Consider the following 13,885-nt stretch of genomic DNA (forward strand, 5'->3'; position numbering starts at 1 on the left):
GATCTTATGGGCTTCCCACTAATGGCCACTGGCTGTAAACTCAACACCAGAAATAGGAAACCAGAATGTCTTATCCTGTATTCATATTGGAATGAGTTTTGGATACTTTTTAAATGAAAGGAATTGTAAAGACATAAACATTTTAGTGTGAGAAAGGGAAGAGCACAGACCATTTTGACAGGCATTTCAAAGCCCAGCTCTGCCAGTCACTAGCATTATGAATGGGGATTGAGCTTCAATTTTCCTCTTATATAAGATGAGATAATGGCATTTAGCTTGCAGATTTATTGAAAAGAGTATGTAAGGTAAAAATACTAACAATTATTGTGCACTTCTTTAGATGCTCAATAAAACTGTTAACTGCTTTGGATGTGTTGTCTCATTTAATCCTCACAACCATTTAGAAGGTTGGTTTACTATTATTATTCTTGCTTCACAGAAGAAGAAAAATAACTCTCATGGGATGAAAGGAAGTGGATGCCAGAGCAGTTGGATAAAATGCATTTAATCTTAGGTTAAAATAACAAAATGCAAAGAAAAATGGCCGAAATATGAGTGGCTGCTCATTCCTTCTCCAGTTTGCCTCACTTCCACTCACCTGTATCATTTCACCTGGTGTGTGGCCATATGGTAAACTCAGTTGATGTTCACTAAAGTGGGAGTTAATAGATATCTATTCGGAAACCACCTAGGCTCAGTTGGTCAACTGAGAGTACCTTGAGCAAGCTGCTCTTATTTATGGGCTTTTATTTTTTCTCCTTTGTATTGATGACTTCTATAGAGTATTAAATTTTATAGCTGCAGGGCTGACCTTTGGCTCTGGTCTATATTTCATTTTGTATCCCCAGCAGCAGCATGTAACTAACTCATGTCACTCTTAACACTCTTTCAGTTTCTGGGTCTTATTTTTGAAGACAGGTTTACCAAATCTGCTGTGACTTCTCTGCTCTTCTAGTGGAAACCACAACCATTCAATGGCCAATGAAAACTACACAAGGATCACCGAGTTCATTTTTACAGGTTTGAATTACAACCCCCAATTGCAGGTCTTTCTCTTCCTGCTCTTTCTGAGTTTCTACATCATCAACCTAACAGGCAACTTGGGTATGGTTATTCTGATACGGACCGATAACCGCCTTCACACACCGATGTACTTTTTCCTCAGCCACTTGTCCTTTGTGGACATCTGCTTCTCCTCAGTCGTGAGCCCTAAGATGCTCACTGACTTCTTTGTGAAGAAGAAAGTCATCTCTTTCTTGGGGTGTGCTTTGCAGCAGTGGTTCTTCGGGTTCTTTGTGGCAGCAGAGTGTCTTCTCTTGGCGTCCATGGCCTATGACCGCTATGTAGCCATCTGTAACCCACTATTGTACTCAGTTGCCATGTCTCAGAGTCTCTGTATCCAGCTGGTGGTTGGTTCCTATGTCATCGGGTTTATGAACACCATGACTCATACAACAAACACATTTCTTCTCCCATTTTGTGGCCCCAATATCATCAATCATTTCTTCTGTGATGTGTTCCCCCTGCTTTCCCTTGCATGTGCAGATACTGAGCTCACTAAGTTGGTCGTTTTCATCGTGGCTGGAGCTGTGGGAGTCTTCAGTGGTCTGACTATCGTAGTCTCCTACATTTACATCCTCACTGCCATCCTGAAGATCCACTCTGCCGATGGGAGGAGCAAAGCCTTTTCCACCTGCTCTTCTCACCTGACAGCCGTCTCCATCCTGTATGGTACTCTTTTCTTTATCTATGTACGACCTAGTGCAAGTTTCTCCTTGGATCTCAATAAAGTGGTGTCTGTGTTTTACACAGCAGTGATCCCCATGTTAAATCCATTTATTTATAGCTTGAGGAACAAGGAGGTCAAAGATGCCATCCACAGGACTGTCGCTAAGAGGAAGACTTGTTGGGCCCAAAATCTTATCTAGAAAGGCAATTAGGGAAGGATTCTAAATGGACAGACTAATTGTGTGGATTTCCATGATTCTAGGCTACTTGCAAGTGTTTGGGGCTGGTTGACATTCCTTTCTTTGTTCATCTCTCCAATCATTCATTCATTTAGTCAATTAGTGTAGATTCATTAAGCCCTGTATGTGATCTTTTCTATGCAATATTCCAATATTATAGTTCAAACTCACAGTCCGTTTAATTTTCCTTCTCACACTGCATGCCCCACACGGGGGATTCAGCCCACAACCCAGACATGTATCCTGACCATGAATTGAACCATGTCCTCCTGGTTCATAGGTAGATGCTCAACCCCTGAGCCTCTTTTAATGACAGAAGCATGATTACTGGCTCTTTCTCTTGGAGATTGTCCTAAGGAAATAACTGAAAATGCAAGGTTAGAAGGTGATGGTACCTTTATCCAGGCATGTATTTTTCAATGTGTATATACAAAACCCAGTAACCCCTGGTTTTATTAACTAGCATATTTGAAGTCAAGCTGCAATTCTTATTGAGACTTTATTAGAGCTTGGAGATAATGAGAAAGATGTGTAATTCTGAGGATAACTTGGAGCTACAACATAGATTCCCCCGAGTCTATGAGCGGCTTACTTTGTGGACGACAGCAGGATAGTCCCATCAGGACAAAGTGTCCATTCATAGAACATTTGCTTAAGGCTTGGACTTATCATCGGACAATACCACATGAAAGTCCTCACAGTTATGTCCTGATTGAATTGAGCCAGAATGAGTTCTGTTCTTTGTACAGTCTTGTCTTCATGTAAAGGTGCTTCCTGTAGAGTCTCAACTTACAATTCCTTAAGAGAATCTAGTTAAGGAGAACAACCCAGAGGGATTTCATAACCCAATTCATACTTAGAGAAGAATTATATGTTTCAAACACATCATATATATATATATATATATATATATATATATATATATATATATATATCTCAAAGAGATAATCAGTAAAGACATACAGGTGCATAACAGGAAAGAAAAGTTCCACAAAATATACTTAGCTTTACTACCTTCAATACTTGTTTATTACTAAATTTCAAGGATTGCCAAACTATAGGCTGTGGGCAAAATCCAGCCCAGCCCCTGTTTGTAAGAATGGTTTTTACATTTTTAAATGGTTAAAAAAAACTGAAAAGCAGAATGATATTGCATGACCCATGAAAATAATTTGGAGTTCAAATTTCAGTGTCCATAACAAAATTCCTATTGGAATACAGCCATCTTCACATCAGAGTTTCTCCATAGCAATGCTGTGGACAGTTTCGACAGTTTGTTGTGGGTACTGTCCTTTGTATTGGAGAATGTTTAGTCTCATCCTAGACTCTACTCATTAGATGCCTGTAGCATCCCATCCCAGTCATTACAACAGAATGTATCCAGATCTTTTCTGTGGTGAAAATATATGTAAGCCAGAACATATATTTCTCTATGGCTTGTCCCTGCTGCTTTGGGGGTTCAAGAGCAGAGTTGGGTGCCTGTCAAGGGGATAGTGTGCCAGCAAATTCTAAAATATTTACTCTATGGCCCTCTATAAAAAAGTTTGATGACTCTTACTTTATTCTATCGTGTTTTGTTTTTTTTCTTTCTAAACAATGCTGGTCATGACCTACTAAATTGACTTAATTTCCCAATAATAAGACTCCAACTGCCATTTGAGAAATCCTATTCCCATGCAGCTCCAGAGAGGCAGTATATTGTTTATTGGATAAGAGCATAAGACTTAGAACCAAATGTGGGTTCATATTGCGACTATATTATTTAATAGCTGTGTGAACCTGAACAAGTTACATAACCTCTCTGAGCTTTTGTGACCACATATAGAGAGTGGGGATGATAACAATAGCAGTTACACAATTGTGGTGCTTGTATTAAGCAGGGTCCTCATAGAAACAAAACCGAAAGGATGTGTGTGTGTATATATACATGAGATTTATGTTAAGGCATTGACTCATAAGATTATGAAGGACAGCAAGTCCAAAACCTGCACATGGAGCTGGCAGCCTGGAGACTCAGGTGAGAGTTGATGTTACAATTCAAGTCCAAAGACCATCAAGCCGAAGACCCAGCAAAAGCCAATGCTGTCTTTAGCTGCTGCAGAATTCTCTTGATCAGGGAAGATCAGCCTCTATTCTATTCAAACCTTCAACTGATTTAAGGCCCACCCACATAATGGAGGGTAATTGTACTAAGTATGAGGAGGACCAGGTTCTTGCCAGGCTTGTGGTGCCTCTAACTCCATGACCTTGAGTAGATAAATTCTCCATTCCACTTCTTTGTTTCCTCACTTGCCAAAGAAAGGGTTCAGCCCAGATCATCTCTAAGGTAGTTTTTGCTTCTAACATGTCTGTAATGCAAAAAAAATGCTGTAGGAGTTTGAAGCCTGAGGAATCAGCTTTTAATTCTTCAGAGAAACCATTACAGCAAACAAACTACGTTTGCCAGTGTGAGACTGGGCTGCAAGACCCAACACTGTTACTCATCCCCTTTCTAATAAGATGCCTTAGGCATCATTGAGATTGATTAAGGCACTCAGATTCCAGCAATTACTAAACTTGAAAGAAATGATTTGCCTCATTCCTAAACAAGTTTCAGAGGAACTAATTAAACAAGGCAACTTTAAGTAAGAAAATTTCCTGGGTTATAATTGCTGTTCAGCTCTGAAAGTAAGTTCCTGGGGCCTGTCATAGGTCATTCAGCAAAAAAGGATGGACCTTTTTAAAATGATTTAAGGCAGGAAGGCCATATTCCAGCATTATTGGTTCATTGATTGCTAACCTGTATTCTTGAGATTTGTTTTGTTTTATGAACTGCGTATACACACACATGCACACACATAATAGAGCAAATATATGACAGAGAAAACTTTATACTAGCTTAGGGAAAGGTTCCAAAATGATGAAGCAAGTTTAATAGTTACATATTAAAGTGCCAAGAATTAAGATAAAAATAAGAGGTTTATAATGAAAATGCGTGTGAAATTATGCGTGTGGCTTGGGTGTAGCAAAAAGAGTGATACACTCTCTGGAAATAAAACACAAAAAAGATATCCTGTGACAGACAATAGTGTGGTGAAGGCCTGGGAGGGGCTGGTGCAGGGTGGAAGGGGTCATTGGGGGAAAAAGGGACATTTGTAATACCTTCAACAATAAAGATAAATTAAAAAAATAAATATAAATAAGTCTCAAAAAAAAAGATATTCTGTGCACATCTTCAGCGGAGCTCTTTGACTCCTTGAAATCCAGATATGTTCTTTCTAATGAACATTGGACCTTAATTTAGAACTGCTCTGGTGGAGGTAGAGCTAGCCATTCAGGTAGAAAAGCAGGGTAAAGAGCTAAGTGCTAGAGTGCCTGAGATATACAAACTGCATTTTGAAGAGTTCTGATGATATTAAACCTGTCATTAATTCTCTTCCTGGTTTGGGGAAAGTCATGTAACCTCTCAAAATCACACTAGGAAATTGCTTTGCTCTGTAGTTGTGACAATCTACACTTTGTATAAAAGTGTATAAAAGACAAAGACTTTGTATAAAAGACAAAGATGCTAATTGACCATACCTTCGCTACACCCAAGCCACACCCACCAGCCAATCAGAGTGACCATATGCAAATTAACCCAACCAAGATGGCAGCTGGCAGCCACGGAGCTGGAGCAAGCAGGAGGTTTGGTTGCCCGGGCGATGGAAGAAGCCAAGCTTCCTGCCTGCCCTGAGCTGGCTCATGGCAACACATTTTCAATTATAGAAGACAAATAAATCCCAGATATCTGCTTCCAGCCAGCCTCCACTGGGAGCTTGGGTGGCTGGGGGCCTGGCCAGCCTGCAAACAGCCATCAGCCCCTCACCCAGGATGGCCACACCCTCATGGGGTAAGAGTCCCTGCTGGGGGGGTTGGCCAGTCTGAAAACAGCCATCAACCCCTCACCCAGGCTGGCCAGGCACCCCCGGGGGGACCCCTACCCTGAAGGGGCTGTGGCCAGCCTGCAAACAGCCATCAGCCCCTCACCCAGGCTGGCCAGGCACTCCTATATAATTAAAGGGTAATATGCAAATTGACCCTAACAGCCTAATGACTGGGAATGACTGGTCACTATGACACACACTGATCACCGGGGTCAGTGCACTCCCATAGGGGGAGCTCTGCTCAACCACAAGCCAGGCTGATGGCTGCCAATACAGCGGTGGTGGTGGGAGCCTCTCCCCCCTCCTCAGCAGCATTAAGGATGTCTGACTGTAGCTTAGGCCTGCTCCCCGCTGGCAAGTGGACATCCCCCTAGGGCTCCCGGGCTGCCAGAGGGATGTCTGACTGCCAGCTTAGGCCCAATTCCCCCAGGGAGCGGGCCTAAGCCAGCAGGTGGTCATCCCCGGAGGGGTCCCAGACTGTGAGAGGGCACAGGCCAGGCTGAGGGACCCCCTCAAGTGCACAAATTTTTGTGCACCAGGCCTCTAGTCTATATAATAAAAGCCTAATCAACCATTATGGTGGAACAACTAGTATCTATGATGTGCACTGACCATCAGGGGGCAGACACTCAACACAGGAGCTGCCCCCTGGTGGTCAGTGTGCTCCCACAGGTGGAGCGCTGCTCAGCCAGAAGCCAGGCTCACAGCTGGCACGCACAGCGGCGGTGGCAGGAGCCTCTTCCACCTCCGTGGCAGCGCTAAGGAGCAGCGAGCTGAGCACTAAGGAGCAGCAAGCAGGTGGGCAGTAAGGAGCAAGGCGTCCTGGACTACAAGAGGGATCCTGGACTGTGAGAGGGTACAGGCTGGGCTGAGGGGAACCCCCCCCTCCCCTGGTGCATGAATTTCGTTCACTGAACTATAAACTCCACAAGGACAAGGACTCTTTCTACTTTGTTCATGATTGTATCTCTGGTAATTAGTACATTATATGTTTTGGAGTTGTGAAGACCTGCACTGGAAATTTGTCTGTATCTGCACATCATTAGCTATATGACCTAGCACAATTTATTCAGCACCATTACTATTCTTCAGCTACCTCAACTGAAAGTATTCCTGGGGCTTATTATAGTAACTGTTCCCAATTTATTTGTGATTATTTTATGCTCTCTCTTAGATGAAACTCCAAGATTTTATTATTCTCCTTGAAATCAAGAAACCTGATTTTGTAGCAGCATCTCTTACTGTCATTTCCAGACTCTGAGGACAGTGTCAAAGATTTTCAATTATCTCACTAATGCATTTACTTATGCTTGATTAAAATATCCTTTGGGTACTTTCAAGGGATATGTTTAGAGCAGTGGTTCTCAGAGTATAGTCTAGGAAACTTTGGGGGTTCTTGAGGCAATTTCATGCAGTCCATACTCAGTGTTTTCATAACAGTCCAAGATATTACAGATACTGGCTTCATATTTCACATTGAAATTAACTTAAAAATATGAGTGTTTTGTTATATTATCAAAGAAGAGTATCACAATTATCTAAAGACTAAGTAGTCTTCCATTTTCTTTTTTTCTCTTTTAGTTTTGCTGATTTTTTTGACTTTTAATTTCTTTATGAAAGTATTACATATGTGTCCTTACCCCGCCCCCCCCCCCCCCGATCGCCCCTCCCCACTCATGCCCTCACCCCTCTGTTGTCTGTGTCCATTGGTTAGGCTTATATGCATGCATACAAGTCCTTTGGTTGATCTCTCCCTCTTACCCCCACCCTCCCCTACCTTCCTGCTGAGGTTTGATGTTTTGATCGGTGATTCTCTGTCTCTGGATCTATTTTTGTTCATCAGTTCATGTTGTTCATTATATTCCATAAATGAGTGAGATCATGTGATATTTATCTTTCTCTGACTGGCTTATTTCACTTAGAATAATGTTCTCCATTTCCATCCATGCTGTTGCAAATGGTAAGAACTCCTTTTTTTCCGCAGCGTAGTATTCCATCATGCAGATGTACCACAGTTTTTAATCCACTCATCTGCTGATGGGCACTTAGGCTGTTTCCAAATCTTAGCTATGGTGAATTGTGCTGCTATGAACATAGCGGTGCATATATCCTTCCTGATTGGTGTTTCTATTTTCTTAGGATATATTCCTACAAGTGGGATCACTGGGTCAAATGGGAGTTCCATTTTTAATTTTTTGAGGAAACTCCATACTGTTTTCCACAGTGACTGCACCAGTATGCATTCCCACCAGCAGTGAACGAGGGTTCCTTTTTCTCCACATACTCTCCAGCACCTGTCATTTGTTGATTTGTTGATGATAGCCATTCTGACAGGTGTGAGATGGTACCTCATTGTCGTTTTGATTTGCATCTCTTGGATGATTAGTGATTTGAGCATATTTTCATATGTCTCTTGCCTTTCTTCTGTCTTCTTTTAAAAAGTATCTATTTATGTCTTTTGCCCATTTTTTGATTAGTCTTCCCTTTTCTAATTGTATATCTGTTTAAGAATAAATTTTCTTTATATACTTCAATCAAAACAAAATGCTCAGTATGTTGAATTTAGAATTATTCATAAGAATTCAATGATCTTATGTAGCCAGTTTTAAAAATTGCAAAAATATAAAACTGTTATTTCTCACTTTATATTTTTTTGGTATTGAAATAAACTTATCCATATTTATTAAACTATTATTTACATTGACCTATATTGGGCTTATTATTTTTTTAAATGAATTAATAAAACATATCAAATTTCTCAGTTTTTATTTCTGAAATGGTAAATATTGATAGATATAACCCATTTTCAGAAAATCTGTTTTGGGGTCTCTAATACTTTTTAAGAGTATAAAGGGTTGCTGAGATCAAGAGATTTGAGGACCTCACATTTAGCTGATTGTTGAGTAGTTTATATGATCATAATTAACTAGAGGCCCAGTGTATGAAATTTGTGCACAGAAGGGGGAGTGTCCATCAGCCCAGCCTGCACCCTCTCCAATCCGGGACCCCTCGGGGGATGTCTGACTGCCTCCTTCAGTCCAGGACCGTTGGCTCCTAACAGCTTGCGTGCCTGCCTGTCTAATTGCCCCTAACCCCTCTGCCTGCCTGCCTGATCACCCCTAACCACCTCTGCCTGACTGATCGCCCCTAACTGCTCCCCTGCTGGCCTGATCGCCCCTAACTGCCTCTGATTTGCCCCACACGCAGGACCCAGGATTCCCTCCTCTAGCTGGTTGCAGGAACCTGGGACCCAGGCTTCCCTCCCTCTGGCCAGCTGCAGGCACCCAGGACCTGGGCCAGCTTCACCTTTGCTGGCCACAGCCACAGGGGACTCTGGGCAAGCAGCTTTGCCTGGGCCGCAGCTGCAGGCACCTGGGACAGCGGGGTGGGCAGCTTATCCCTCTCCTGGGCCATAGGTGCAGACACAGTCACTGGTGCCCAAGATCATGGGGCAGGTGGCTTGTTCCTCTCCCGGGCCACAGCCTGGCTGGTCCCCATTCCTCGCTCACGAGCTCATTTGTGCCTGGCTGGTCCCCATTCCTCTCTCTCCAGTGTTGAGTGTCTGAGCCTTACAGAGTGATGGTGTGATGGCATGACAACCATTTGCATATTAGCTTTTTATTATATAGGATCTACACCAGCATGTCTATCCCTCTAACGTTTTTGATTCCCTCCATCAATTATGGTCTATACTTTAGTTGTTCTAATTATAGGCCTTAGTTGATGTTATTTCATGATTTATCTGCTTTATAAAACTCCCTTACTATTCTTTCTTATCACCCTGCTTGTGACAATTAGCACAGTCCCACCACTCCTCAGGGGTATCCCTGTGCCCTCACAGAGCATTCCCTGCACTCCCCATCTGGGTTATGCTTGGATGTAACTCTCTTGGACCTGAAACCAAAGAGGTGTATTGATAGAGACTGAAAAGATACTGACAGCTCTAAACTTTCTTCACTTCCTGGAGTTCACAATGCTTTTCCTCAGAACCTGCAACACTATTCTTTTTACCGCCCCCAATAACTCCCCACCTTTGTCACCCACTTTCATTAGTGAACTTTTATTATTATCCTTCAGTTTTCAGGTCAAATATAACTTCCTCAGAGAAATCTTCCCTAAGATCGAACACTATGTCAGATGTTGTATATAATCACCTGACACCTGTTGTTATGATTCCACACACTAGTCCTAATTTGTAAGTATAAATTTATATGAGTATTTGATGACTTTTCCTATGAGGTCATAAGTTCCACAAGGGCAGGCACTATATATTTCTCACTATTTTATTTTTGCTTTTTTTCCCCCATTGATATTTCTAAATATGTTATTATGTGTTATGTCATGTAATCTTTATAACAACTTTATGAAGACAAGTTATTTCCATTTTATAGATAGGAAAATTGAGGCTTGCCACTCAACCATTACAAAGCTCACCCAATGCCTTACCTTGCCCCACAGTTGTATCGCCCTCAACATCCCAATGTTGAGTACCTAAAAGTTGCTCAGTAAGATATATTTTAAATAAATAAATATAATCATGGTCTGATGTAGAGGTAAAAATTTGCTCTGACCACATAAATGTTATTCTGTTTTTCAATTTCAAATTCTCCAAGCTCTGTCTCTTGATTTCATTGTTTGTAAATGAGATCATTTTATTAAGTGACAGTCGAATATGTTTCAGAACTAAAATTATATAGTTTTTCATTATCATTATTGTTATAGACTGCAAATAATTCTTGAGTATCTACTATATGAAGACTATTCTGTTGGTTATTCCTTTCTGCTGAATCCTCTTTTATCTCAAATGTATGAATAAAACTCACAAGGCAAAGGGGCTTTAGAGGTTAATTGGATCAATTATATTAATGGTGAATAATTTCTCTCTACTTCATCAGGAAAGGTAATTGAGCTTTACAATTTGTCACTTGGCTCCAGAATAGCACACAAAGGTACACTTTTCTGTTTGCAGCATATCCCAAAGGGGTGCTCAGGCTTATATTTTCTCCCAGCGTTATTAGCATTGAAAAGAGGATTTCTGCAGTTGAGTAGAAGGCATTTTTAAGGTAATGTGAGAAATTCTGGACTTGAGTTGAAATTCATATGCAGTAGTAATTGGTGTTCATGTAGTAAGTATTATGTTTAATTAACCTGGGGAAAAGGTCAGTAAGTCCTATGAACAAAAGACAAAACGAGTCTTAATATAATGAAACTATATAATAAATTGACTTTGTGAAATAGAATAAAGTTTTCTTTCCTATAATTACATTTGGTGAAGGAAGCTGAAATATCTTTTCTTTAGGCCTTATTTTCTCTTTCAGTGAAACAAGCAATTAGATGTGTACTTGATGGGTGTTTTTGTTCTCATAAACCCTCTGTAGCTGTGTGTGACCTACCATTGTTTTTTGTGTGATCTCACAGGAAATTTATTGGCCCTTTATAGTAGGTCAACTTAATAGTAAATGTGAATATTTTAATGACTTACAAATATTTATTTTTCTACATTAGGCAGTGCATGGGGTAGGAGCTCCTTAATAAGAGTGCAAATATGTATATATGTATATATCTATAGATATAGATATAGATATATAGGCATATATATCTATATATATATGATAAAGCTATATCTTTGACAATATACTGTACATTTATAATTAATATATGTCAAGATGTATCTGATTAATGTAGCAAACTGAATGACAGGGATGGCAGGTGCACTAAGTCTGAAGGGGACTGAGAGATCACTAGGGATCAGTTCCTTTTGGATGATCACCCTCAGAGCTGTCTGCCTTTTAAAGAGACCTCCTGGTGAAGGGAGATTATAGAAGACAGGGAGGAGAGATGTTTGGTGGGGAGATGATATCTGAGCATCTCTTGACTATAACAAGGCATGCAACCATATTTAAGTCTACAAATTAATGGCAAGTAAATGTAGCACAAAGAAACTCTCTTTATTTTTAACTATTTTATTTTCATTTTTAAATCTTGTTGAGAGTATTACAGATGTCCTCCTTTCCCTCATTTTAAAATGCCAAGGGTTAAAAAACTCTCTTTAGTGTCTACCTATATAATACTATAATTCAATATACTATGCCTTAAATTTCCCTCATTCTCTTTACAAAGAAACTTGGGAGAAATGATTTCAAAGTTAATATCAAGAATGGTAATGTGCTGCCTAATTTTTTTTGGATGGTGGCTTATCTTTTGGACATTAAAAATTATATATATGGGTTCCTAGAAAGTTTCCAGTCAAGTTTGTGATTTGCACAGAGCAGTAGATAGGACTCATGGTGTGCAACAGGTTTATCCCTGCCTCATTTTATGTCCAGGTCTTGTTTTCCTTTTTACATTTTCTTAATTTACGCTATTTACCTGTGCCTTATGACTCATGCTAAGCCTCCTTCAACCCTTTTTTATTTGTAAAAGCATTGATAAATATACATTGACATGTATGTTTATTTTATATTTTAATAACTGTAGAAGAAAACAAGAGATATTAGGGAAGAAATGTCTCTTGAAATATTCAAACCCAATTGTAATTTTGCAAGCAAGCCCTGCAATTTCCCAGCTCATGGAAAGGCCTCATATTAAAGAAGGGAAGTTTCTACATGAGGACACAGCACTCTAGGGACATCCTTGCAAGACAAAGCAAATAGCATATCTGAAGGACTGAATACAGAGATGAAGAAATCATAGAGAATGTACTGTGTAGTTTTAACTCTTAGTTTTCAAAGTGCTTTCTCATAAATGTGAACTTTGAAAGTCCCACTAATCTGAGAAAGGTAGATAAGAGAATAGAATTTGGAAATTATGTTTATTTAAAATTGGCAGCAGCTAACCCACACCAGAACCCAGTTCTTTTGATTCTTGCTTTTAAGCTGCTTCCGGAAATAGGCTTTGTTAAAACTGACCTTAGCAGCTGACAGCCATGAAATACTAAGGGAATCAAAATGTCACTCATTCCAATCCCCCTTTGCTTAGGATGAAGAATTTCTACTTTGACTATGACTCTACCATTAATATTTATTGTAAAGTTAAAAATTATAGATTCTTGCCATCAAATAGATACAGTTACAAGAGAGAAATTTTTTTTCTAGCTCAATTTTAAGTCCATAGCTGAGTATATGACCAAGATTAAGTTACTGCCGCCCCCCCCCCCAGCAGAAGAGATTTTTAAAGATTTTGATTGAACAGCAGAAATACTGCATCTTTTGCCATTTCAGAGCCCTGACAATCACAGTTTAGCCATTTTTTACTGTGGTGTGTACTGGGTTGTAACATAGACCAGCAGAGATGGTGCTTTTCGCATTGCTGGCAACAGTTCAGCTACTAGTTTCTACTTCTGAAGGCAAGAAGACTGTTAGAGGTCAAGTTCCAGAACTTCCTGTGTTAATACATTACCAAAAACTTGGTGGCTTAAAACAACAAAAATGTACTCTCTCATAGTTCTGGAGGTCAGAAGTCCAAACTTAATATCACCGAGACAAAAATAAGGTATTGGCAGGACCACACCCGACCCAGAGACTCTAGTTGGGATTCCATTCCATGCCTCTTCAGACTTCTTATGACTGTTGGCATCCTTGTGGTTGTCTCTCTCCTCCTTCTGCTTCAGTGGTCCCATTGCTTCCTCTTCTTGTATCTGTAGTCACATCTCCCTGAGCCTCCTTCATATAAGGATGTTTGTAATTGTAGTTAGGGCTCATCGTTATAATCTACACATCTCAAGATTCTTCACTTAATAACTCTTTCCCCATATAAAGCAACATTCACAGGTTTCAGGAATTAGAATTTGGATATCTTTATGGGCCATTATTCAGTCTACCATATTCCCCCAAATCATTCAATTTGGCCAGTTTAGTTGTTTGTGCATTTGTTTTGTTTTGTTTGTGTGTGTGTGGTTTTTTTTTTGCTCTTGATCATATAGGACAGTGATTTTTAACCTTTTTCATCTCATGGTACACATAAACTAATTACTAAAATTCTGTGGCACACCAAAAATATATGTTTTTGCGGATC

General features: G+C 40.1%; 1 protein-coding gene across 1 annotated transcript; it reads left to right on the forward strand.

Annotated features, from left to right (window-relative positions):
* The first annotated feature begins 974 nt into the window (after positions 1-974).
* LOC132241686 (olfactory receptor 5G9-like) lies at positions 975-1,928 on the forward strand. The gene has a single exon (XM_059710619.1). It carries the CDS (start codon positions 975-977, stop codon positions 1,926-1,928), a length of 954 nt encoding a protein of 317 aa, XP_059566602.1.
* The last annotated feature ends 11,957 nt before the right edge of the window (positions 1,929-13,885 follow it).

This window comes from Myotis daubentonii, chromosome 9 (genome assembly GCF_963259705.1).
Source record: "Myotis daubentonii chromosome 9, mMyoDau2.1, whole genome shotgun sequence".
Classification (NCBI taxonomy): Eukaryota; Metazoa; Chordata; class Mammalia; order Chiroptera; family Vespertilionidae; genus Myotis; species Myotis daubentonii.